The following is a 25,208-nucleotide window of genomic DNA, read 5'->3' on the forward strand; positions in this document are numbered from 1 at the left end:
AACACCTTAGTCTCACCTTCACTATGTGACGGCGAGACAAAAGCATAAAATTATGTCGGTCAGAGCTGAATAATTGTAAAACGGTTTTAGTAATCACATACATCATTTACAGCATAATCTGGCGATCAATTAGTGTCAATTGTGTGCTACTTATACTCGGCTAATGCGTAACAACACCATATTTTGATAATGCACTAATGACTTAATCACATGTTTTGAAAATTATAGCAGTAATTTCTGTAAAAACTTAGTCCATCAAAATAAACATCTGGAAACGTTCACCACTCAGTAACTTACATTTGTTCACCATTACTATACCGTAGGATTTCATACATTTCATACAATACTACCTAAATGCTAGACTTCAAACCGCCATATGTTCAATACACTGTAGAGTACAATGTTCTTCATTTTTTGCAAATCTTCATACATAATAACTCCTTACATTGTACTCGACAACAATATGGACAAATTGTAAGATTCCATACAGTCACATTTACCACAGTAAAATGTGTAATATTTGATACAAGATCTGCATGCATGTGCATACTTTACTACATGTATATACAGCTGTATACAATGTACCAGGAAATCTTCGCCCAGACAAACTTTCCCACTTCACCCGTGGCATGAGATCAATTTTACCCCGTGTTAATTTCGCCCTTCACATTTACTTACCCTGTGTTAATTTCGCCCTTCACATTTAATTACCCCGTGTTAATTTCGCCCTTCACATTTAATTACCCCGTGTTAATTTCGCCCTTCACATTTAATTACCCCGTGTTAATTTCGCCCTTCACATTTAATTACTGTAGGTTTATTGTGCAGTTAACTTATATTTGCTGTTATGATTAATTCACCCTCATTACGAAAGGCGAGATAAGACAAAAATTGAACTGCAACGAAAATTGTCCGGTATATATACAAGACTGCCTTTCAATGAACAACTCTCTGTATGTTACAACCCAGTAATGCACTTGCATTACATTTTTATTTCATTACAGAAAATAACGCCTCAAATATACTTTGTTAGTTGTTTAACCAATGTAAAGGGAGATCATTGCTGAATATTTTCTGCACCATATATCATTTATGAATTTTGGAGAGAAAAAAATGACAGACAAAACTGCATATGTCTTGAAAACATTTCCTAACAATGTATATTCACTGTAAATCTCTCTTTAGAAATACCAACGGTGGTTTCTATCATTACTATCGGTATGGTCAATTAAACACTACATAATGTACTTCGTGCATGGCTGTTATATTACATGAAAGAATCTTGCACTTTAAACATGTGATGATCAGTTTGACTATGGCAACTCCTACTGTGTCATGTTGTTCTTTTGCCTGAAAATAGCCTAAATGTTTTGTCAATAACTCATGCCCAGGATAGTAATCTAAAAAGGTGAGGGATATCATCTTTAAATATACCCAAGGATCATTAAAAACTCCCCCCCCCCCCCGGAGGGGTTTGGAATATTTGTTATCTTTCAAAAAATAAAACTGTGTTCAAATTCCTGTTATGTACTCTGTAAATTATTCAGATGTATGAACATCATTTTAATTTTGTCTTTATTCACAAAGAAAGGCATTCAGAAACAATTCAGCAGTGAAAAAATATTTGCTGGTAGCAAAGAAAAGGAATTGCAAAAGTAAGTCTTTGAAAGAATCAAGGGATTTATGATAAGCTCAATTTCTGGGCTAAATCTTTATAGGGCTGGTACATGTATTTCACTCTTTCTATTACGATTTTCAGAGATCAGTACACTAAATGTATCAAATATTTTGTGATTTATAAAAAAAATCTTATCAAGTCACAAATTCAGATCGTAGGTAAAACACTTATATATGAATGGCTAAAACATAATCAGACATGAATCTCAGTTCTGAATTGGCGTCTGCATATGATCTACAGGTACTATTTACTTTCATATCCAAATAATCGCTTAACCCATACATAAATCCAGAACATAATGTTTCCCTCTAATGTTTCCCTCTACTCACACTTAATACTAGACATAATGTTTCCCTCTACTCACACTTAATACTAGACATTGTGTTTCCCTCAGTTACACATATATACCGGACATCTTGTTTCCCACAGCTCACATACATATATACGGGAAATCATGATGCCCTCAACTCACACCTAATACTAGACATCATGTTTCCCTCAGCTCACATACATATAAATGGGAAATCATGTTTCCCTCAACTCACACCTAACTCTAGACATCATGTTTCCCTCAGTTCACACATAAATATGGGACATCATGGTTGCTTTTTTCAGATATATGCACATTTATTAAGCTTGATGAACACAAGCTTCAGGTATTAGCTCTATATAACACTTCCTCACAGATTAACTGGTAATAAGTCTGTACAACAATTACTTACAGGTTAATTATTCACCCCTGAAATTTCATAATGAACTTCTCCATCCTTTGATTTGGAGGAGTTCAAATGGGTCTTCAGGGGTGAGTGTTTTAACAGGTAAACAGGACACTATAGGTACATTTGTAACTCATGCTCCGAGAAATAAACATCATACATTCATACCAGATCACAGTATTGCTACAGAATTGACATTTTACAAGGCATGAGGAAGACAAAGAACACTTGAAGGCTTCACATTTCTCAGGAAGAATAAGTTAAATTTTCCACAGTATGGTCCTATAGTTCTTATCAGTCACTGTCACTACTGCTCGTGTCACTTAACTGGAGATCATTTCCTGAAACAAGAACATAACACAACGTGTGAAATCTCCTATTTAAGGTACTGATCATGTATACAATACATAACAAGAGGCCCAATGGGTCTGCATCGCTTATCTCATACAAATCTCACACTTGTAACCTTAAAATAAAGCTACAGGCAAAATATCAATATCTATGACTCTAAGTGACATTCAAAAGAAACTATACAACATTAAAACACATTTGAACCCTATGTGACCTTACAAGTCAAACAAGGTCATTAAACTTTATAGCACTTCATCAAAGCATGCAACTTGCCAAATATCATCACGCAAGACCTTTTGTTTTTTGAGATGAGGTAATTCAAAGGTCTATACACATTTGACAATATGTAACCTTGAAAGTGGGTCAAGGTCATTCACATCAACAGACTTGATCTTCATCAGAGCATGGCTTAAAAACAATATTAACACCTTACTCGTATTGATTATAGAGAAGCAGTTGTATAATTTTTTAACATTTTTGACCCCTGTGACCTTGAATATGAGCCAAAATTTGACATTTGAACAAACTCTGCATGTTACTGGCTAAATATCATAACCCACGGCCTTTAGGATATTCAAAAGATCTTGTTTAAAGTTTTAAACATACTTGACTTGACCCCTGTGACCTTGAATATGGGTGAATGTCATTCACCTTAACAAACTTGATACTTTTCATCTGCCCTTCAGACCATATGAGCTAACAAGAGTACAGCGGGGGGGAACAATATACGCCCGTCGAATGCCATATAGTGTTATATACTTTCTTACATTGAAATAAGATCTGCACCATTCTAAGAGTGGTTAGTTGACATGCTATGAAAAATGTAGAAGAAAATTTCCGGACAAAAAATCAAATACTGGAATGAACAAAGGGCAATAACTTTTAAAAATTGCTGAATCAAAATTCTTTTAAGGGAGACACAACTTCATATCATGATTATAATGTATACCAAGTTTCAAAGAGATCGGTCAAAAAATGTAGGAGGAGATTGCCAGACAAACAAAAATTTACGCCGGACGGACGGACAACGTTAACCCCATACCATAATACTTCCGTCAAATTTGACTGACGTATAAAAATTGGCCGAGAAGTGAGACAGCAGTGCTCTGGACAAACTACCATCCACAGAAGGATAAATGGATAAATGGATAGATAGATTGACAAGCAATCTGATTTCAGTACTCCCCTATAACTTTGTTACAGGGTATAATAACACTGCTGTAATTTCTTGCTAACATTTTTATTTTATTATCTAATGCATATCTTTACTGTTATATCATGTTTATCACCTTAGTGTGATAAATCCAACTTCTTAAATTACAATCCATATTTAATTGCCTTTAAAAAACAGAATTGATTTGTATGACAAATAAGGCATAAAATTAAAACATCTTATAATTACTTAGTAATGATCCATAGGACTTCAAACCTCCAGAGGAAGACATCGGATTCGGAGGCTGAGCACTACCTGGGGCTGCTGAAGGATAGAAACACATACGTTATACTATTATGTAAAAACTATAAAACAGGTAAAACGAAATATAATTTTTTTTCTTATTTCTATCATCCTGTACATAAAGCTACTACAAATCACACAAACAATGCAGGTAGCTTTGATGTTACATCAAGTTTATGAAATCTAAATCAACAATTCTGAAAAGTTTAAATAAACTTTCAGATTTATATTAAAATGAAACTATCTTGAAATGGTTCTTCATCCCTTCAGATTTTACTTAATGGCCAACAACTACAGAGAAACAAATAGTCAAAGTAAACATTTCTTCAAAGTCTATTGTTAGATGTTTAGTTTGATATTGGAATTGCCTTCCTGATACAGTGAAGTTGAGAGACTGATAATCAAACATACATGAACATTTTGCACAAAACAACATAATATTAAATACCTACAATACATAAAAAGAAAAAAATATTTCGTTCTGGTGGTGGAGATAAGCCGGAGTTCCCAGAGAAAAAAACACTGACGGCCAGTACATGGCAATGTACAATTTTCAAAGAACAAAAGTGGTGCTCTGCCTTACTGACAAACAACACACTATAAATAGTGATGTCTGCTACAGTGACATAGATAAATGTTGTCATAGTATACCATCAATGTCCAGGAACAAGAGTTACCTTTCGTGTCTGTGTCTTTGTTTGACTCATCACTGGAGCTGTCTGAATCACTATTATCCCAACTGTCGCTGCTATCACTTATCTCTCCGATCAGCATGTCTAAAGTCGTAAGGAGTAAAACAATCAATGATCTACAATATATAGGTTATATCTATCACTGGTCTATTTGATCAGCATGTCTAAAATAGTACAGAGTAAACCTAGAGAGACTGTGAGCGAGCTCACAAAGACATCCTTCCCCCACGCTTGCACTTACACTTGTTACAAAAGTTACAAAACATAATTAAATAAAGAATTAGGAGTTGCGATTACAAGGTTTTCTGGAGCAGAAATTAAAGTTTCAAGGGCCATCACTCAAGGAGTGGGGGGGGGGGAGGGAGTTGAATTGCAAAGTCCTTTTTTCATGCATATCTACATATAATGGTGTACTTTGACTGTGTCAAATTATAATAAATCTATCCAACAGTTAAGGAGTTGCGCTTACAAGGATCATGGGCAGACGGTCACAAAGCGTAATTCCTATACCCCCCCCCCCCCCCCCAAAAAAAAACTTCATGAGGGGTATAACTATCGAGGATCCAAAATATGGAGGTTAAATCTATCACTGATATGATAATGTCTACAATTAATCAACATTTAACCTATCTCTAAAGTGTCTTAAACAGCATTGGTTTCGTACAATGATCCCCTTCCTTGTGCATGTAACAGATATCTCAACCCAAAGACATGATGTTTTTATACGATTACATTATATCAGTTTCATATTTTACGATATGGGAGAGGAGCAAAAATTAAAATCAAAAAACAGTTTAACTAAGTAATGATAATTCCCTGACCTTTGACCTCCTCTGTTTGCGTGGGTGTTATGGATGGTGATTCTGTATTTGTGGGCGGGCTGATTTGAACGGGTGCTGCCACCTTCGGCTTCATGGGTGACATTTTCTGTTTGTTGTTGTGGACATCCACAGGAGTCAATGGTCGGCCGGCTAGAGATGCCTTGCTGCTTCCTTCAATCCTGGGTACCAGACAAACAATGATACAACAATAAAATGTCTTTAATGTGATTTAAAAACAGACTTTTATAATTTATGATTATAGGATAAGGCATATTTAGCTTTGGATTCTGCATCAAATGTTTCAGAAGTATTGGACACATTCAGAAAGAAAATGATGGAAAGATTCTATTAATTCAAATGAAATCATTGAAAGGCAATATTAAAATCTAGAGTCTTATTAAAGGGAGATAATTCTTAATACTGGTTTATCTTTAAGGCTATATGCTGTAGTTATCTCCCTTTCATATGTTTAATCCATAAAACTACTGAAGAATTCAGAAGTCCCTAAATTTCATAAGTTACATGCATTCCTGTCTACCTTTTAAATATAATTCATAATCAAGTAAGAAATAAAAATATACATAAGACATTTCACCATTGTTATAATTGTGGAAATCTTTGGGAAGGAGCTGCATGTATCTTACAATTATATTTATAGACATAATATAGCCTCAAGCAAGACTTATTTTAGCTGTTGACATGTTTTTATTGCTCACTGATAATTGAAGTAATTTTGGGCTCAGGAACACTCTTATAGATGGTCACAAGCATAAGTAAGGCAAATTACCTAAAGTTATTTATACCAAAAGAAATTGTACTATATCATCTGTTTATCTCCATGAGTGACTTACATGTATGAAAGCAGGGCTGTTTTCGTTTAACCGGTCGGACCACAGTTGTTCGTTTATTAAATAAGGTCGGACCTATACTAGTAATCTGATGCTGCTTTCAGGCAAGCCTTGACAAAGCCTTGCAAGGCCTACATAAACGTTTGCAGGTCTGCCATGATTAATACCGAAATTGTTAAGTTAATAAACGGACAAACCGGTTGTTCCGCATAAACGAACAGGTCGGTCAAAGTGATGTCAATTGGAGACAATTTGGATTCTGTGACATTATAGACAATAGGCCCAGAGGGCCTGTATCGCTCACCTGTTTCTTTTGTTACATGAAACTGACATATAGGTAACTTCAGACCAAATTTGGTAACTAGAACACAAGACATTTTAACATCTCTTAAAACGATTCTTAAGATATTGTTGTTTGAAATTTCAAATTTCAATTTTAAAGCTTTTAACCCATGTTGACATTTGACTCCAGCTAGCACTTAAAGTTGACATTTGACCTCATTACTGTTATAAAGAAAAAGATTCACACTGCTGGTCTACATTGCTCACTCAAGTATCACGACTCTAGTCCAAATGGTTCTTAGGATATTATTGTTTCAAATCTTTAACATATTTGACCACTGTGACCTGGAAAGTAGGTCAAAGTCATTTTAATGAGGACACTTTATAGCACTCCATCCCAGGTACCTACTGGCCAAATATCATGACCCTGGGCCTTACAAAACTTGAGAAGATTGTTAAAGCTTTTAACCTATGTTGACATTTGACCCCCAACTAGCACTTAAAGTTGACCTTTGACCTCATTTCTCTAATTCAGAAAAAGATTTGCACTGCTGGCATACATAACATACCCAAGTATCACGACTCTAGTCCACATGGTTTTTAGGATATTGTCGTTTGAGGTTTTTAACATATTGATTGGTGATCACATTCCCTTACAGCATGAGCACACAATTTATTTGGTTTAGGAGAACATTGTAAAGGTGCTTACCTTGTTTTCTTCAGTTGTATATTGTTAGTAAGCCTCTCCAGGGTAAATGAACCGTTGGTGTGGTCTATGATGAGGACACATTCCTTGGGGCATTCTCTCTTGTTACCGTTGTACACGGTTTGTGGAGTACCACACCCCTGCAAAGTTATCATAGAGGTTTTTGGATTACACTACTTTTTCCTACACCCTCATTGGTCAGATCATAATCACAAAGAGGTACATGATTTGTGATATTGACTCTGTGCTACTACAGCAATAAGTTTATAACCTCTTTATATTGTCGTTTCGTTTGTAATTATATTATATTAGTTGCTCTATACCAAATACAGTTCTAGTTACGGTTCCATCAATCTGATTTAATGATAAAAACATCATAATTTATCACAAATTAGAACCAAGCAATTATGGATTTTGGTTAATACATGTATGTGTTTATAACTTTGTAACAGTCAATATCCCTTTCTCAGGTCCATATAACTAAATCTTGACCTCAAAAAGGTCCTTCAATTGAGGATGTTCTCACTTTTTGCCATTGTTCAACTTACATTTGTAAAATGACATATTATATTTTCTACCTTTCTTTTATAGTTACGGTAAACTTCCGGTCAGTTCGAATCGGCAGATAGTTCAAACACGTATTATTTTCAATAAAAAAAAAAAAAAAAATGGCAAACTCCATTGAAAGCTCGCGGCGATCGGCCCTGGAAAAGTGTCAATACTTTAATCAACAGACACGTTTAGGGTAATGGGTTGTAGTACGAACTAATGTCATGCTGTATGGCAAACTAAGAAATCGCCTGTGTATTGTCATATACAGTGTTAACTAAGCATTTTGATTAATTATTGCCAATCGAGGTATTACCTGTAAACGTGTGCCTGCATACCCGGTCCCCTCACACCAGGTACATTATTGTAGCTAGGGCAGGCCACGCGAGATGTCGCGGTAGGAATCGGCCGCCCGGTTATTGTGAGTGAATTGATTAGCATTCATGTCCAGTCCAAACAATCCACATGTGTCCTAATTAGCGATGGGTAATTTTGAAGGTGTCAAATAAGTTTGGTAGGTATTAGGACTATATCACTTATAATTTAAAAGCAGACATGTTGATGTTCTGACCTAATTTTATTAACATATATACCTATATTTACAGCAGCGCTTTCGTAAATGCAACAGGTTATGTAGACTATGTTTTCAATTTATTAAATTGACCATACATTACGAAATAATATATATACAATAGTTTCTGATTCAAATAAAACATATAATTATGCAGAAACTCAATATTTAGGTCTCTGATACAAGGTAGTCTAACTTTTGTGTCACAAATGAAATGTGTACTGTTTTGGGGCCTACACAATGGCCTCTGCTTCGCCATAAAGATCATAATTATCACAAAATGAAGATAGTTTAATGATCAATTAACATTGAATTAAATAATATACTATCATTTTACCCTTAATAAATTTGCCATTGTTCTATGCCAGGCTGTCGTTGTTACGTATCGACCTTACATTGGATGTTTGTGTCTTGATTGACACTTTGCCTAAATTTTTGCCGATAGTTCGAACTTGCGCTTATTTTCTGAAGCACAATTTCGTATAATTCGAACAGGTTCATCAATATTTATTTAATTTTGTTCGAACTGACCGAAGGTTTACCGTATTCTTTTAAATGGAAATTTCGGGAATGGTACATAGGGTCTGGATATATAGATAAGAATATGTGTGCGGCAGATAAAGGAAGCCATCTGGATATGCCACAGTGGGCCAGTTCTAAATTGAGACGAGGGGGCTCAAAGACTCTCGCACATCTACGACCAAGTGTTAACAAAGCGTAGCTTAATTGAGTCATTTTGGTGCATATATAACAACTATTGTACATACGTATCCGGCGTAGCCGAAATCAACATCGATTTTATGGACAACCCATACACATTTTACACCTTTGTGTGCATACGCTTCACTGGTCATTTGTCTGATGAAGGTGACAGTGTACATATCGTACTAGTCATCGAAACGTCACATAGAAAATTTCATTGGTTGTGTTAAAAAGAACTTCTCAAAATCCATATACTTACCAACAAAGAAAATGTTTAGAAAAAAAGAATATGTGTAGTCATAGACAAGCCATCCTCGATACTCCAGAGGTTACGCTCATCCCTGGACTATCGAGGATGCAGACAATCAATAAATACTGTACCTCCACATGTGGTACTGTGATGGAGACCTGGTGCCCCTCCCCAACTTCTACCAGTGACTCTCGTGATGTATCTACTGAAGCAGGTTTAAAATCATCTGAAATACAAATATTCATGCATGTACACTGTATATATTGAAAATTATATTGATTATACAAAAAATTATCATTTTCTGATGTCAAACATTATCAAAATGACATACAGTAATACTGATTTTGTTCTCCATTGATTACAATGCATAGTGCTTGGGAGTATCTACTCTAGTGCAAATATGACAGGCGAAAATGAAAATTTGTATGTTCTTTTTATTTCTCTACTGTTCTATACAACACAGCACAACAAGTGGGAAAACTACTGCCACCACCAAGGTGAACGTAAAAGAGCCTTCCACAAGCTTAATGCTGAGTGGGATTTCATTAACTGCACAATCCAGGATGGACTGGCATCCAACACCAAACTAGCTGTTCTGGCAATATACCAAATCGCGACAGCAAGACAGCATCGGTGTATTGCCCTTGAAGGAAGCGACATGTACAGTCTTCAGAAAGCCGACATCCTGCTGCAACAGTTCCATGTTTACCAAACTAACACCAGGCCCACAGCTCCCATATGTCAACATACATGTACACCACCCATTGCAGGATATAGAGGTAAACCTTATAGGAGTAGCCAAGCTGCTGAGAGACTTGAACGCCTCCAAATCCTATGGCCAGGATACAGATGCCATCCCAAACACAGTTCTAAAGAATAAAGAAATATGTGGACAACATCACCTCAGGCCACAGCATCATCTTCCAGTACTCACTCAGCACTGGCACACTATGAAAGGACTGGCTATATCTGCAAACATCTCTAGTGTGTTAAAGAAAGATGATAACTATATATAGACAACTAGCAAAGAATTACAGACCCATCTCCCTCACCTTTGTATTCTGCAAACTATTGCAGCACATCATCTGTCAGCACCTTATGAGTCACATTGAGAGGAACAAGATCCACACAAGTCTTAACCTTAGATTCTGGAGTGGATACTCATGTGAATCCCAACTTGTCGTGACCAAGGACGACCTACTCAAGTCACAGGATGCCAACCAGCAGGTGGACTGTGTCGTGTTGGACTTCTACAAAGCAATCAACACTGTGCCCACTCCAAGCTGCTCATGGAGCTATGTGCCTATAGCTACAGCAGGGCACATACACGAATGGCTTACCAAATTCCTGACTGTGAGATCAATGCGGGTGATACTAAAGGAGGAAATGACAGAGGAAGTACCAGTGGAATCCGATTTGCCACAAGGAACTGTCTATGGAACCTGCATACTCTTCCTTTGCCATATCAATGAACTATCAAATTATGTCAAGTCCACAGTCAGCTGTCCGCAGATGATTGCCTCCTGTAACATGTGATCCACAGCTTTAGAGACCATATCACCATACAACAGCTGGATCCCTAGGAGCTTCAAGCTCGAGGCTTGGGCCAGGAACTGGGGATGAAGTTTAATGCCCGCAAATGCTACCTGCTGAGCATTCGCAACTGGAGTCATTTCTACAGTCACAACAACACCATTCTTCATGACTCTACCCTCTATCTAGGTAGCACCATCTCCAACAACCTTAAATGGGATACACAGCATCGGGCAGCAAGGTTCATCACTATAGGGTCCTGGGATTACAAATCCCACAATGACAGCTGCATTTTTACCTCCACACCGCAAAAACTACATGTGAACTTCCCCATCTTCAAAACTGATGCCAGAACTTCCACTTATTTGTACAAAATTATTTAATTTCCAGGCCATTAATTGTAGAGCGGTCCGCGTCTCAACATATAAAAGGATTCAAGATACCAACAGGGACCAGTATAAAAACTCCTTCTTCGTCAGGAGAGTTGCTGACTGGATCGAACCACCTCCCAAATTCAACTGTAAACTGTGGAAGTGTTAAAGCATCAGTTGTCTTGAACTTCAGCGCGACTAACAGTTTAGAGCACTCTCTACCGCTGCAGCTATACCAGTTTTGGGATCTAGCAGCGTACCCATACAGATACAAGTACACCACACTATAAGCCATGGAGAGTAAACACTTTGTCATTTTTACAAAATGTAAGACATCAGAATTGATGTACATGTACATGTATATTTGTGCACAATTGTACCTCATTTTGTCATTTATCAGATTATGTTGAATAAGTATGTTGCCCTTTATAATTTTGTTTATGTGTAATAATGATGTTTAATGAAACATTGTTTTTAATTGGTTTTATAATTTCCAATTTTAGTGTACTTCAGTTGTTTGAATAAGGATCGGAGTGACAGTTACCCAAATGAAATAGTATTTATACGTTAATCTAAGCATTTAAACGCCAAACAATATGCTCTAAACACCGACGGATATTCTCAAAAACAGTATAAACTAATGAACACCCCTGTTGAGACGTAGCAGCAGCTACTGTACGTAGTGAGGACAATTTTCTTCAGTAACCATTAACGTAACTTTCAACAATTCAATCGGTCAATGTATTGTATATCATACAATTTTACTTACATCTTATAGAATGAAATGCTACTTTAGACCTGGGATTAAAACTTTCTCCCAATTTCAGTGGATGAACTTTGTTATCCACTCGTAAAGTCTTGTCGCTAGCCATGGCATCTAAACGTGTAATTCTCTCACAGCCATATGGTAAGTTTTCTACCGGAAGTAAAATTTGTAAACAGTGTTAAATACTCGCGCCTAATACACAGGAAAACTTATTATACAGTACTGTACTTTATAAATGGTTTTATTAGCAGATTCCCATACAAAGTTGTTTACTGGCCTTATGTGCACCTAACATTACCAAATTTGCGAGACAAATGTGTTTTTAATTCATGGATATAATACCTTTGGACTTTTGTCATACGTTCTTGTATACTACTTCCGGTTGTAGAGTTGCATCTTCTCCCTCTACAGTTACACGTGTGTGATGTATACAAAAAATGTATCTGACAGGTGACAGTAATGTGTAAGCTATATCAAGATTGTGCTCGAGTATGTATCCATGAATTCATTGTCTTGATATTATGTAACTTATTCTTTTTAAAGAATTTCATTGATTCCAAAATCATTTTGTTTGTGAGGAACACAGGATACACTGGCGTCACCAGTTTTGACGTGTATTCTACAGAGTTTGTGGTAACAATGTATTTTTGATTACCTTTAATACTCTGAAACGAAATAATTTCTACTCTTTGCTTAATAAACAAAGTTTATTTCAAAGTTGTATAGTAGGACACATTTAATTTGTTTTTGGTCACAAAACAAATCTTATTTGTTATTTCTTCTAATTAATACTATATTTTAATTGCACTATTTTTTTAACAATCCTTTTTTCTCCTAAGGTTTGGAGACACATGAATCAAGTGGACATCCTTTAAAAATGGATAACTGTTATGCGGATGGCGGAGGAGACAACACTTCAATTGTTGGTCATTCTGCAAGAGTTCTGACTGCAGAGGAGAAACACAAACTTGAAAAGGACGATAAACTTGTCTCCGACTTTAAAAGGAATAAATATGAAATAGAAGCTAAGAAAAACTGGGACTTGTTTTACAAAAGAAACACAACAAAGTTCTTTAAGGATAGGCACTGGACGACACGGGAGTTTGATATGCTGTGTGGTAACATTGGAGATTCAAGTGTAAGTGTTAGTGTATAGTTAACCATTGGCTATACTTGAGCAGCAGCCCCGAAGTTTTTATGAAGAATTTTCCAAGCTGCATTTTACTACTAGCTTATCTCCCTCTCAAGTTTGAGAACTTAGGAATCAGACATCAAAGAGATTAAAATCATTAGAGTTTATTTTTTGTAAAAAATCAATATTTTAGAGGTCAACATTTAGAAATGTGGGTAATGATAAAAAAAAATATATAAAACTTTTATCTGTAGGTTTTATTGCTTGAGGGTAAAATGCATTAAAGTGAATTACATTGTACTACTCCACAAACATTTGCCAGGGCCCGGGATCATGAAACGGACTTAAGTCTAATTCTGGACTTAAGTCCAAAGTTTTTTGTCTTAAGTCTAAAAACAGACTAAGCTTGAGGATCATGAAAAAAAAAATAAGTCTTAAGTCTAAATTTCTGTCTTAAATCCTAAGACTGCTACAGGGCAGACTTAAGTCTGAATTTGATCTTAAATATGGCGGACATATCGTACGCTTCAGGTGCCCGTCGACTGCTCCATTGAGAGTAAGGAAGAGACATTTCGTCCCGAGTATTTCTAGACCATTTACTTTTAAAACCCTCCAATTAATTCAGGACTAATGGAGAGTTTTACAAACGTGCTATTGATTCAAATGACCATCTTGAGGCAGTCCACATCGTAATCCAACAAGATCATTGAAGTTTCCCACCATTCAAGTTTCCGACCATCTACACTCGCTGGCTCAGCTTGTCCGAGAATCATTCACAGGAAGACATGATGAAATGTTAATCTTGAGTCTCATTTTATTGTAGACTTGTACATCCCTATAAAAAAACATACTTATATTTAGACCTAATAGACCTCTGCAAACAGACGTTCGCTTGAACTTCCACCGTTCCGATGTTGTAAACAATGCGACTGCAGCGCCGCTTCCTCGACGGTACCGTAATAAAACGAACAAACGCTTTCATTTGCGAGATCACAATTATCACCGTACTGCCGGTGAAACGAAAATGTAGTGTTCCCCCTAGCCTAAATAATTCTTTATTTTAATAATCATACATTGCTTAGAGAATTATTACTTTCTAGCTGGTTTCTTTTTATATAGTTGTACAATTGTAACTAGTTGTATTATTACACAAGAAAAAAAGTGATAGACTTTAAATATTTAACCAGAATTTGCAATATATATATTTGAATATAGTCAGTCAGCATGTCCTGGCAGGATTAAGATTAATGAAAGAATTGTAAGACATTCAGCTTTTCAATATTTGAAGAAACTGATCAACCTTGTCTGGCCTTCAGCTTTTATTAAAATTTTCTTGTCTATGGACTTTAAACAAATCTGATGTGTTGCAATTGATTACTAATAGAGAATATTCCCCTACCTGGAGGGTGAGACACAGAAATCTCCAACCAAATAGGTGATTTTTTTAGTTGTCAAATCGTTAGTAAGACAACCAAATAATTGCACCGAGGCTCAGACAATCAAATATACATGTATAAACTGGGGGGAAAAAAAGAGAAAAAAATTTATCATAAGGACTGATTTCTAAGAACAACCATGATCTCATAGATATGCATATCTTTCCAGATATATCATAGCACACTATTCCATGGATATCTCAGAAAATGTTCTTCTAAAGCAATTACTTTATTTTTAAAATTATAATTTATAAGTAATACCAGCCTCGGCAATATTGCTCAAAAGGCTTACATGTCATAATTCTTGGCGATCATCGGGAGATTTTATAAGTTATTATTATTTACCCCTATACTTATAAAGGGAAGGTTTGCTAGCAAAATAATCAGATCAACGTTTGATAAAAAAAAATCAAATGATCTGTTACAGTTCTAATTAAAAACACACACACATCTTATTATTGTTATTGTAATAAGAAGAATACCAAAATAAGCAGTCAAGTTTCAATCCAAGAATGATTTGACCAAGACTTTTGAAAGAGATTTTGGAAAGATATCAGGTGTTATAGTAAAAGGTACTGAAGGAATGGCACTCAACAAGAGAATGAAACTTGCTAATGCCGGCTTAATAGTGTGAATCAATCAAGTTTCATAAAAACATTTGGTACAAAGAATTTCGACAACTCCTCAACATATTTTGCTTCTTTATCTCAATAGAGATACTTTCAAAAAGAAAAACTCTTATCAGATCATTCACTTTTTGATAAAAAATAAATATCAATAACTAATTGCAGTTAGATAAACATGATAAACAATGTGGAACCTCTTAAATTGAATAGAAAATTAACATAATTTTGTAGGATAATTCAACATTTTATTGGTCAAAACAAGCACAACATACATGTAAGTTACAAGAGTTTGGCTAAATATGGCACTAAAGTAATACATGTACATAACAACTGAACATCATCATGGAATTACTCAAAATAAGAAATCACCATATATTTCAAACAGATTTTCAGTACATTTTTAGTAATAATGATATTAGTATACAGGTGATAACAACAGTATTTATTATTTTTTTCATTTTATTCCCGTTCGATTTAAATCGAAGTAATGACAACTGAAAAATGTACTGCCCCCCCCCCCAGGTTAATGGGGATGGGGCTATAATTTCTTTTATTCATTATTTGTTTGACAATTGCCCAAACTATTTTTGTTGGACCTCACTTTTGACAACTTTTGGTCGCTCAAGCAAGACTTCAACCGCCATTGGCGAGCAGGTGACCGTCCATTTCAGGCACTGCTGCACAACAAGGGACCAAGGGAAACCTACATATCAATACTTCCTCAATACTTAGATAGTATGTCGCACTTAGTATTATTTACAAATATTTTTTGCCATGAACAACATCTGCTGTACAGAGTAATCATAGTGATAAAAACAAAGTAACCCAAATTAAAACTAGATACCAGCTGTAACGGAGAGAAACCCAATGTCGGAGAGAAACCCGATGTCGTAACTTTACCTGCTCCAGAATGTGCATTTATCAAGCTATGTCATCCTGGACAAACAGTCTGCTATCACATTGCGTTGTCTCATGTAAAAGCCCAATAACCCCTGGTTACCCATTTCCACTCCCCCCAGGACACACACGGGGGAGGGAGGAGAGGGGAGGGCTTTCATTCCTCCTACGAGTACAAAAGGGGAGAAGTGGTGAGCTGTAAGTGGTCCCTAAAGACAGAGATATTAACCCCTCCCTTTCATTCCATTCCTTCATGAATGGGAATCTCAATAATAGTTTTACATTATTAAGATACTTGAACACTCTCCTGGTACCACCTGGTCTGCTCCTACTTTCTCCCTCTCACTTACCCTTCTCCTTCCCTCATTTTATATCCATCCTTCACTCATCATTCTCTTTCCCTCATTTATCCAATCCTTCCATCAGTTACTTTCCTTCTCCATTAATTACCTTTTTCTTCTTCCTCGCTATATTATCCTCCCCCTCCCTCAGTTCAACCCTCCTTCCCTTCCTAACAAACAAAACCTATTTCCAGGAACTGTGGTATGATTTACATGACATTGTACACATGTCACAGACCTAAATCAGATCAAATGTTGACACACAATGAAAACCTGAGATTCCACCTGATTCTGTTATATGATGATGAGAGGTGTATCAATAAGCAAATATTAACTTCTGTTTACAGAAATACATTTTATCACAGTCTTTATAATCATGAAGAAATTTACATGTATGATGTACATGTAATGACATGTTTTGGTAAACATTTATGATCCAAGTCTGACAGGGAATTGTAATATTCTGATGTGCAGCATCACCATGATCCCGTTCCCCTCTTCCACTTACACTAAGTGTAGAAATATATATATATTTATTCAATAGTACTCTATTTCTTTGATCTTCATCTTCAAACAATTGAGAATTATATGAAAGCTTGAGACAAAATTAATTCTTGTATGACAAAGGTCAAATACGTCGAAGTACTGGAAGTGTGAATTGTGCATTGATTTTGATAAAGCTTTTAAACCTAAGAAATTTAAACCTCTTGGGGGTGTCAGGTCGTTTCGGGACTTTTTTCGCCATGTAGACTATTGAACAGGGAGACAGTACAGTTCTCAAAGTGTAACACGTGTACAAACTTTCTCGAGACTTTATACAAACTAAATCAACAACATACTAATTTGATAAACGTGTGAAAAAGGTATTGTATAAATGGGAAATTTACAATGCGAATTTTGTGAACACTTCGGGGAGCTTACGAGTAGTCAGGCGGTTAGCCACACTTTTGTCTTAGACTTAAGTCCGTTTCATGATCCCGGGCCCTGGAGGCTATAAACAGTCGCACAAACACAAGTATAATTTATATCTTCTAGTTCATCAAATGAACAGCGCTGCATAGATAATGTAGGAGGAGCAGACAAATACATGGCTAGACCAGGGTTTGAACATGGGTCCCTCCAAACTCTAGACGGACAATCTACCGATTGAGCTACCTGGTCACCGACAATCGGCCAGTTCCAGTTCTGCTACATTCCTCCCTCATTTTCTAAATCTTCGCCCCCGAAGACATCACTTTTAACAGCCAAGGTTCAGGTATCCCCATGTTTAGCATTCACCTATTACTTGAAACAAGGGTTGGTCATAAAGGCACCGATTGTAGTAGGAGCAGAAAAAATGCATGGCCAGACCGGGGTTCAAACCTGGGACTCTCCGAATTCTAGAAGGAAGCTCTACTCATTGAGCTACAATGTATCTGGTTGCTGGAGATTGACAGAGTCAAGTTCCGCTACATTCCTTCCTTCTTTTTCTAAGGTTACAACCCAGGCTGCCTGAGGCTTGTGATAATTGTTCCACTTACTGTTAGTTTTAAAACGGCTACATATCATAGACACAGACTGTTTCCTAAACTATTTTGTATTATTCTTGCACTAATATCTTTTAAAGTAAGTTTCTGTTCAGAATGATATAAGAAGTCAGCATTTCTTAAATTCGATACTAGAAAAGTAACTAACGTTTTATATAAATTTTCAGATACACATGTAGTGATCATGAAATTATTTCAAAAAAATGAGGCAAACCTATTTTTAAGTTACAATTTATGTGTATAGATTAGACAGGTATCCAGGTTACACAACAATGTTAGTTTAGAAAGACTTGAGATGTTACAATAACTATGAACGGTACATAAATATATTAATTAATACTCAATACAAAAAAATGATTTCTCTTTAATTTGTAGGACAAACGGATTATATTGGAAGTGGGGTGTGGTGTTGGAAACTTTATCTTCCCTCTTCTCGAGCAGGACAGTTCTCTGTACTTCCATGCCTGTGACTTCTCACCCAGAGCTGTTCAGTTTGTCAAGGTACACATCCACTATGGATAATGTTTGTGTACAGTTGAACTCCCTTAAATTGAACTAAATTGAAGATATGAATGTCTCAATGTGCAAACTTACGACAAAGTCCAGATTTTTTTTCTTGTTTAACGTTAACACTACCGATATTCCATGTATGAATCAAACTTTTAAAAGTCAAAATTCTTGCTGTTTTGAACTACAATCAATGCCCAATTGCTAGGAAAACATTGAAAATTATAACTTAAAATGTAAGTAAAACAATTACCTGTACACGAACTTTGAAATGTTAACTTCTGAACATGCAAATTTTAGTACACAAAACACATCAAACATATTTTTGTAATTACATTAAATTCACTTTTTTATAAATTTAAAATTAGATTGTTTGCCTTGTGTTCTGTCTTTTAACAACCACATTCGGTCTTATGCAGATTTCAAAGATGTTAGAAGTTTAACATTTTCTCTATGGTCCTGCAAAGTTTGAAACATCAAAGTTTGACTAATTTAAAGCTACTTCACATTAAATTCACGGCCAAGTACCCATTATTTTTGTTCTCTGACAAACTCAGCTGTTTTTATTTGAGAGCTGCATTCTTGACTACCTTGAATAATATACATATTTTCCTTTCCTCATGGTCAAATAATTGACAAGGATTTGAATTCACAGATTGTGTTCAGACCACAAACATATAGCAGATATGAAAACCCTTGAAATATAACAACATGCAGCATGTATAGGAATGTTTTGCTTTTTAAGTACATGTATGTATATATATGGTCTACATTGAATACACTTTACAATTTTATTTCATTTATAGTTTTGATAGAGGAATATAAAGTCAGATAACCTGCCACATATACACAATGATCATATTTATATATGTTATACACTTGTACAATTATTTAAAGATCCCCATATATACCACTGCCAAACCAGTAACTATGCATTGTAAACTGTTTTCCCGTCATGACTATAGATTTGATGGATCATTTCTAAAAAGAAAACCATACCCTACAGGACTTTTATAAAAGAAAATGATGAAGATGAAATTAACAAAATATAATCACCATTACATGTAGTGCTCCAAGTGTAAAATTCAGCAGAGCTATACCGAGTTTCCAAACCTGGACTATAGATTAATATACTATCGCTCTAACCGAATGAGCTACATGGATTAAAGAGTCCAGACTCAACTTTGGCTACAGTTATATTTTCGAGAAAAATAAGGAGAAGTGCATTACAGTATATAGAAAAAACATACAGTGCAGTGGGACAGGGATTTTTCAGTAGATCTTATCAATGAAATCTATAATTGTTTGGAACTTTTCACAAAGACATACATACATTAAGTATTCTTTGCAGGTTGAACCCACCACTGGTGAAAACGTAGATTCTATAAAATCAAACTAAGTTCAGATGTACATATATATGTGTGATTGTATACCATTGCTTACAATAATGACTTACAGGAAAATCCGCTCTACGACCCGAAAAGATGTAATGCCTTCCAGTGTGACATCACATCGGACCCACTGACCAATCAAATGCCAGACAATTCGGTCCACCTGGTGTCCATGATATTTGTCCTGTCCGCCATTCATCCAGACAAAATGGCCGCTGCATTATCCAACATTTCCAAGGTACTTATTGACGTTTAATGAACATCGATTTCTTTATTACTGAATCTAAGTATACAAACATTTCTATTCTTTTTATTATCTATTAATTTCCTTTCGCATTATTTTTTAAATGGATGTTCACTTACCGTGATACACATACAAAGTACAGTGCCATCCTTAAAAGAAAGTTTGTTTGCAGATTCCAGTCCACTTCACTACAAAATGCACTGACTCATACTTTTTCTGAAACTTGTAATTTATCAATTTGTTTTGCTTAAAAAACTCTGAAACTTACTTTTTTCATATATATATAGGAATATGACTTTTCTTGAAATAAAAAAAAACAAAACAAAAAACAACAAAATCTGTTACATACCTTCAGTACTCCCTGGAAAAATGTGTTCATAATTCTGCAAACAAACAATTTTTTGAAAGATGGCCAAGTAAAGCCTAAAGTGTTGCCATATTTGTTACTGATAAAATAATCTGACCACCAGCAGTTCAATTGTCCCGCTATCCATCTTGCCAGATTACTTTATGGACAATTAAACTGTCCCATTAATTCAGCTGACATAGACTTGGTCAACAAGAGCGACAGAGTCAATAACTCTCCAATGTTATATCAGTGGTGGTCTCTATAAAAACAAAATCTGAAAAAAGGATACATGTGTTTAGATATGGTCACAAAAACATTTGATCCAATATTTTTCCTGATTTGACTCTGACATGAGACCCTCGATACTTTACTTTATGTATACATGCTGATGATAAAGAGTTAAGTCCCTTGTTTTTTTTTAAGGTGCTGCGACCAGGTGGTTTCCTGCTGTTTCGTGATTACGGGTTGTATGATTACGCCATGCTGAGGTTTCAACCCGGACACAAGCTGTCGGAGAACTTTTACGTAAGACAAGATGGCACCAGGGCATTCTACTTCACCACTGGTAAGTTAGGATATTAAAAAAACTTATTTAGATCTTATACATTAGACGGGATTTGGTCAGCATGTCCTTCTTCTGTACTGGTATGATCTGTCCTTAAATCAATATTTAAAGAACTGCCCTGATATTAGAAGTGTTGGAGAAAATAAATTACGTTTTTTTCTTTATATTTTATATGTTTTACATATATATATGCAAGTACATGTACTTTGTATTACCTTCATGTGAGAAAACAGGGGAAAAGTGAGAAAAAAAACATTTCCGTCTAAATATCTTGATTCCATATACAAAATCCTGTGCTGCTTCAGCTTTGAATTCCTGATATATTAGCTGTCATGATAAATTGTCCAGGTATACATTACCAACACTGCAAGTAGAGTACATGTCTTTCTGTGATTAATCATAAATCTTTCTTATCACAATCTACCCTTCCTGTCAAGAAATGATCATGAGATGATTTGTACCAAAACAAATTATTCAGACATAAGTAAAACATTAAAATTCAATATATATATCTATGGGTTATTATTCATTTCTTGTTCAAGTCCTCACAAATACAATGTACCAAAAAAGTATGTAATCAGAAAATAATCATGCAAACTCATGTTCACAAATTACAGGTGATATAAGGAAATTGATACAATTTAACAATTTTATAAAATATAGAAATACTTCTACTTTTAATCTACATGGGTTAATTGTTGTCATGTTTAAACATGATTATCATGTATTGAGTTCTGCTCCTGATTTCTTGGAATTTGCCTTGTTTTTAGAACTGCTGACAGAGTTGGTGACAGAAGCAGGGTTTATTGTCCGTGAGTGTGACTATGTACAGAGAGAGACCGTCAATAAAAAGGAAGGACTGAGTGTTCCCCGGATATTCGTACAGGGCAAGTTTGTCAAACCAAATCTTAAAGACAGCTCAACCGCTAAGGAGGGTGACTGTTTTGCTGATTGCAAGTCTTTAAATGATGGAAGCACTGGATGTCATACAGACTCCCAAAGGACAAATGAATGCGTGCCAGAAACGAAGATACACACAGACCCAACATGTGATCATGTGTCAGGTTCACAAATATGTACAGACATAATAGGCAATGTGTCAGGCTTACAAATATGTACAGACTCAGCAGAAAATGTGTCAGAATCACATATATGTACAGACTCAGCAGAAAATGTGTCAGAATCACAAATATGTGCAGACTCAACAGAAAATGTGTCGCATCCTCATCGGACAGAGTTACCTGAAAATTTGATTAAGTGATCTAGACAAAAGGTCAAATACTCATTTGACAGACACAAAAAGTAGCTCTACTTATAATGAGTGTTTTGCTGAAACAGACAGCACATCATCACTTTCCCTGGGGCCATTTAGTACATCTGGTAACATGTAGGCTGGTCAGTACTGTGACTTAATATATTAACTATGTGAGTCAGTCCAAACAGTGATCGTTTGATAGAATCATTCCCCACCTTAGGGGTAACACAGAAAAACTCGACCCAAGGGGTAAGGCTCTTATATATCTAGCCTGAGGCTTTTTCACCACCTTGGGGGTAAGACAGAAAATCTACACCCAAGGCTTAAGATTCTTAAAGTCTAGCTCGAGGCTTTTTTCACCACCTTTGAGGTAAGACAGAAAAATCTCTGCCCACAGGGTAAGGCTATTAAATATCTAGCCTGAGGCTTTTTCCCCACCTTGGGGGTTAGACAGAAAATCTACACCCAAGGCTTAAGATTCTTAAAGTCTAGCTCAAGGCTATTTCCCCACCTTGGGGTAAAGTCAGAAAAATCTCTGCCCAAGGGGTAAAGTTCTTAAATGTTTAGCCCAAGGCTCTGCCGCGGGCCAGACATTTAAGAATCGTACCCCTTCCGCAGAGATTTTTCTGTCTTGCTTCCAAAGTGGTGAATGATTATTTTTCTCCCGACTTCAATACAAGAGTCGTTGAATGAAACATGATCGCATTGGTTGTATGGGTTTGCAGCAAACCGAATGAGATACCTGCTGCGATCTGCTCTTGTTGGCGTGATGTCAAAGAATTGTTGAAATAATGTCAGTGCATTGTTGACGTGATCGACGTTGTACAACTGTTACGACAGGGGAATCCCTCATCGTCACCCTAGGATAAGACAGAGATTTCTTTCCCTGACCAGAATTGTGAATATATTTGTCTCATGTGGGAGAAATACAATGACTCCCTACACTAACTCAGTGACTCCATACATTGAGTCTGTGACTCAATCCAGGAGTGACTGTTATACAATACAATGAATTAGCAACTTTGTAGAGCGACTCATTACAGTAATGAAATGTTCTGTAAAACCCTCAAATGAGAGTGTTTTACCCCAATTGTTTGCTGTACACCGATCTTCTATAGAGCTATCCCATAAAACTAAGTGCATGGGGGTATAGAATCTTGAAAACCTATAAAACATACCAAAATCAAAATTCATGGGGAACACTTGAGTTACTCAGTGACTATACATTGACTCAATATCCATACTTTCATTCTTGTTCCATACACTAACTCAGTGATACCATACAAGAGTGACTCATTGACTCAATATTGACTCAGTGACTCTATGAAAAACTTGATATGGACAGCAGATTTAATACATTTAATATGACTCAATACAATGACCCAGGGTTACCCAGAAATAAAACATAAAAAATAAACAAGGCAAAGACTAGACAGAGACATATATACTACATGTCTCTGAACTAGAGAACTAAAAAACATCACTCGTTAGAATTAGCGATTCACTTGTCCAAATTCTGTTAAAGCATATTCATAACATCAACCTCCAGGAGTTAAGTCAGGAATTGTGTTGTTACATGTATAGACTCAACTTTTCAACAAAAAAAAGCATTCATCCAACAAAAAAAGTAAGTATTCATCCAACAAAAAAAGTATTCATCCAACAAAAAAAGCATTCACCCAACAAAACAAGTATTCATCCAACAAAAAAAAAGCATTCATCCAACAAAAAAAGTATTCATCCAACAAAAAAAGTATTCACCAAACAAAAAAAGCATTCACCCAACAAAAAAAGCATTCATCCAACAAAGAAAGCATTCATCCAACAAAAAAAGTATTCATCCAACAAAAAAAGTATTCACCAAACAAAAAAACCATTCACCAAACAAAAAAAGCATTCATCCAACAAAAAAAGCATTCATCCAACAAAAAAAGTATTCACCAAACAAAAAAAGTATTCACCCAACAAAAAAAGTATTCATCCAACAAAAAAAGTATTCATCCAACAAAAAAAGTATTCAGCCAACAAAAAAAGTATTCACCAAACAAAAAAAGTATTCATCCAACAAAAAAAAAAGCATTCATCCAACAAAAACAGTATTCACCAAACAAAAAAAGCATTCATCCAACAAAAAAAGTATTCATCCAACAAAAAAAAAGTATTCATCCAACAAAAAAAGTATTCATCCAACAAAAAAAAGTATTCATCCAACAAAAAAAAGTATTCATCCAACAAAAAAAGTATTCATCCAACAAAAAAAGCATTCATCCAACAAAAAAAGTATTCATGCAGCCAGTTCTCACTCATCCGTTATGATCGAGAGCATAACAGCGCTTTGCTGGATTCCTGATATGAGTGATGGTATGTTCTAGCCCCTACCATTGATTTTATACAATGTCTGTACAGAGTGACTATACGTAAGGATTGAGCGGCATTTGTTTTCAATTTCATGCTGCCAGTATAAACCCAAATTGATTACACACATATTCCATGGTAAACATGTATGTACGCGGTTTGCATTAATACCAGCATGAACGTTGAAAAAACACAATTCAAATCCTTTTTTATTTCCATTCTAATTTTTAGTTATCATTGACCTAAACAAGGATATTCCCTTATGTGTCTGTGTCGCCAGAGTGCAAAAGAA

At 35.7% G+C, this 25,208-nt stretch overlaps 2 protein-coding genes across 4 annotated transcripts; one reads left to right on the plus strand and one right to left on the minus strand.

The window, feature by feature from the left end:
• Positions 1–734: 734 nt before the first annotated feature.
• Positions 735–12,460, minus strand: LOC110461187 (ELL-associated factor 1-like). Of its 2 annotated transcripts, none has more exons than XM_021514553.1 (7): positions 12,296–12,460; positions 9,754–9,848; positions 7,554–7,690; positions 5,715–5,893; positions 4,879–4,977; positions 4,148–4,219; positions 735–2,735 (listed from the first exon to the last, which is right to left on the minus strand). In XM_021514553.1, exons 1-7 carry the CDS (start codon positions 12,396–12,398, stop codon positions 2,689–2,691), a joined length of 732 nt encoding a protein of 243 aa, XP_021370228.1. In that variant the 5' UTR covers positions 12,399–12,460; the 3' UTR covers positions 735–2,688. The 2 variants fall into 2 exon arrangements, with proteins under 2 accessions (XP_021370228.1, XP_021370227.1); XM_021514552.1 differs by having other exon boundaries at positions 4,148–4,222.
• A 100-nt stretch (positions 12,461–12,560) lies between these two features.
• On the plus strand, positions 12,561–24,368 carry LOC110461196 (methyltransferase-like protein 6). Of its 2 annotated transcripts, none has more exons than XM_021514563.1 (6): positions 12,561–12,755; positions 13,132–13,430; positions 18,626–18,751; positions 20,216–20,386; positions 21,165–21,306; positions 22,077–24,368. In XM_021514563.1, the coding sequence occupies exons 1-6, from the start codon at positions 12,752–12,754 to the stop codon at positions 22,565–22,567; spliced, it is 1,233 nt and encodes a 410-aa protein (XP_021370238.1). In that variant the 5' UTR covers positions 12,561–12,751; the 3' UTR covers positions 22,568–24,368. The 2 variants fall into 2 exon arrangements, with proteins under 2 accessions (XP_021370238.1, XP_021370240.1); XM_021514565.1 differs by having other exon boundaries at positions 12,562–12,781.
• The last annotated feature ends 840 nt before the right edge of the window (positions 24,369–25,208 follow it).

This window comes from Mizuhopecten yessoensis, unplaced genomic scaffold, assembly GCF_002113885.1.
Source record: "Mizuhopecten yessoensis strain PY_sf001 unplaced genomic scaffold, ASM211388v2 scaffold10589, whole genome shotgun sequence".
Lineage (NCBI taxonomy): Eukaryota > Metazoa > Mollusca > Bivalvia > Pectinida > Pectinidae > Mizuhopecten > Mizuhopecten yessoensis.

Bases quoted from the DNA above. Each gene is read 5' to 3' on its own strand.
- LOC110461187 (XM_021514552.1), bottom strand. From the start codon at position 12,398: ATGGCTAGCGACAAGACTTTACGAGTGGATAACAAAGTTCATCCACTG. The intron at 7,691-9,753 runs GTACAGTATTTA...ATAACTTTGCAG, and splicing joins TCACAGTACCACATGTGGAG to GGGTGTGGTACTCCACAAAC. The intron at 4,978-5,714 runs GTCAGGGAATTA...TTACGACTTTAG, and splicing joins GCAAACAGAGGAGGTCAAAG to ACATGCTGATCGGAGAGATA.
- LOC110461196 (XM_021514563.1), top strand. The intron at 18,752-20,215 runs GTACACATCCAC...AATGACTTACAG, and splicing joins GAGCTGTTCAGTTTGTCAAG to GAAAATCCGCTCTACGACCC. The intron at 21,307-22,076 runs GTAAGTTAGGAT...CCTTGTTTTTAG, and splicing joins GGCATTCTACTTCACCACTG to AACTGCTGACAGAGTTGGTG.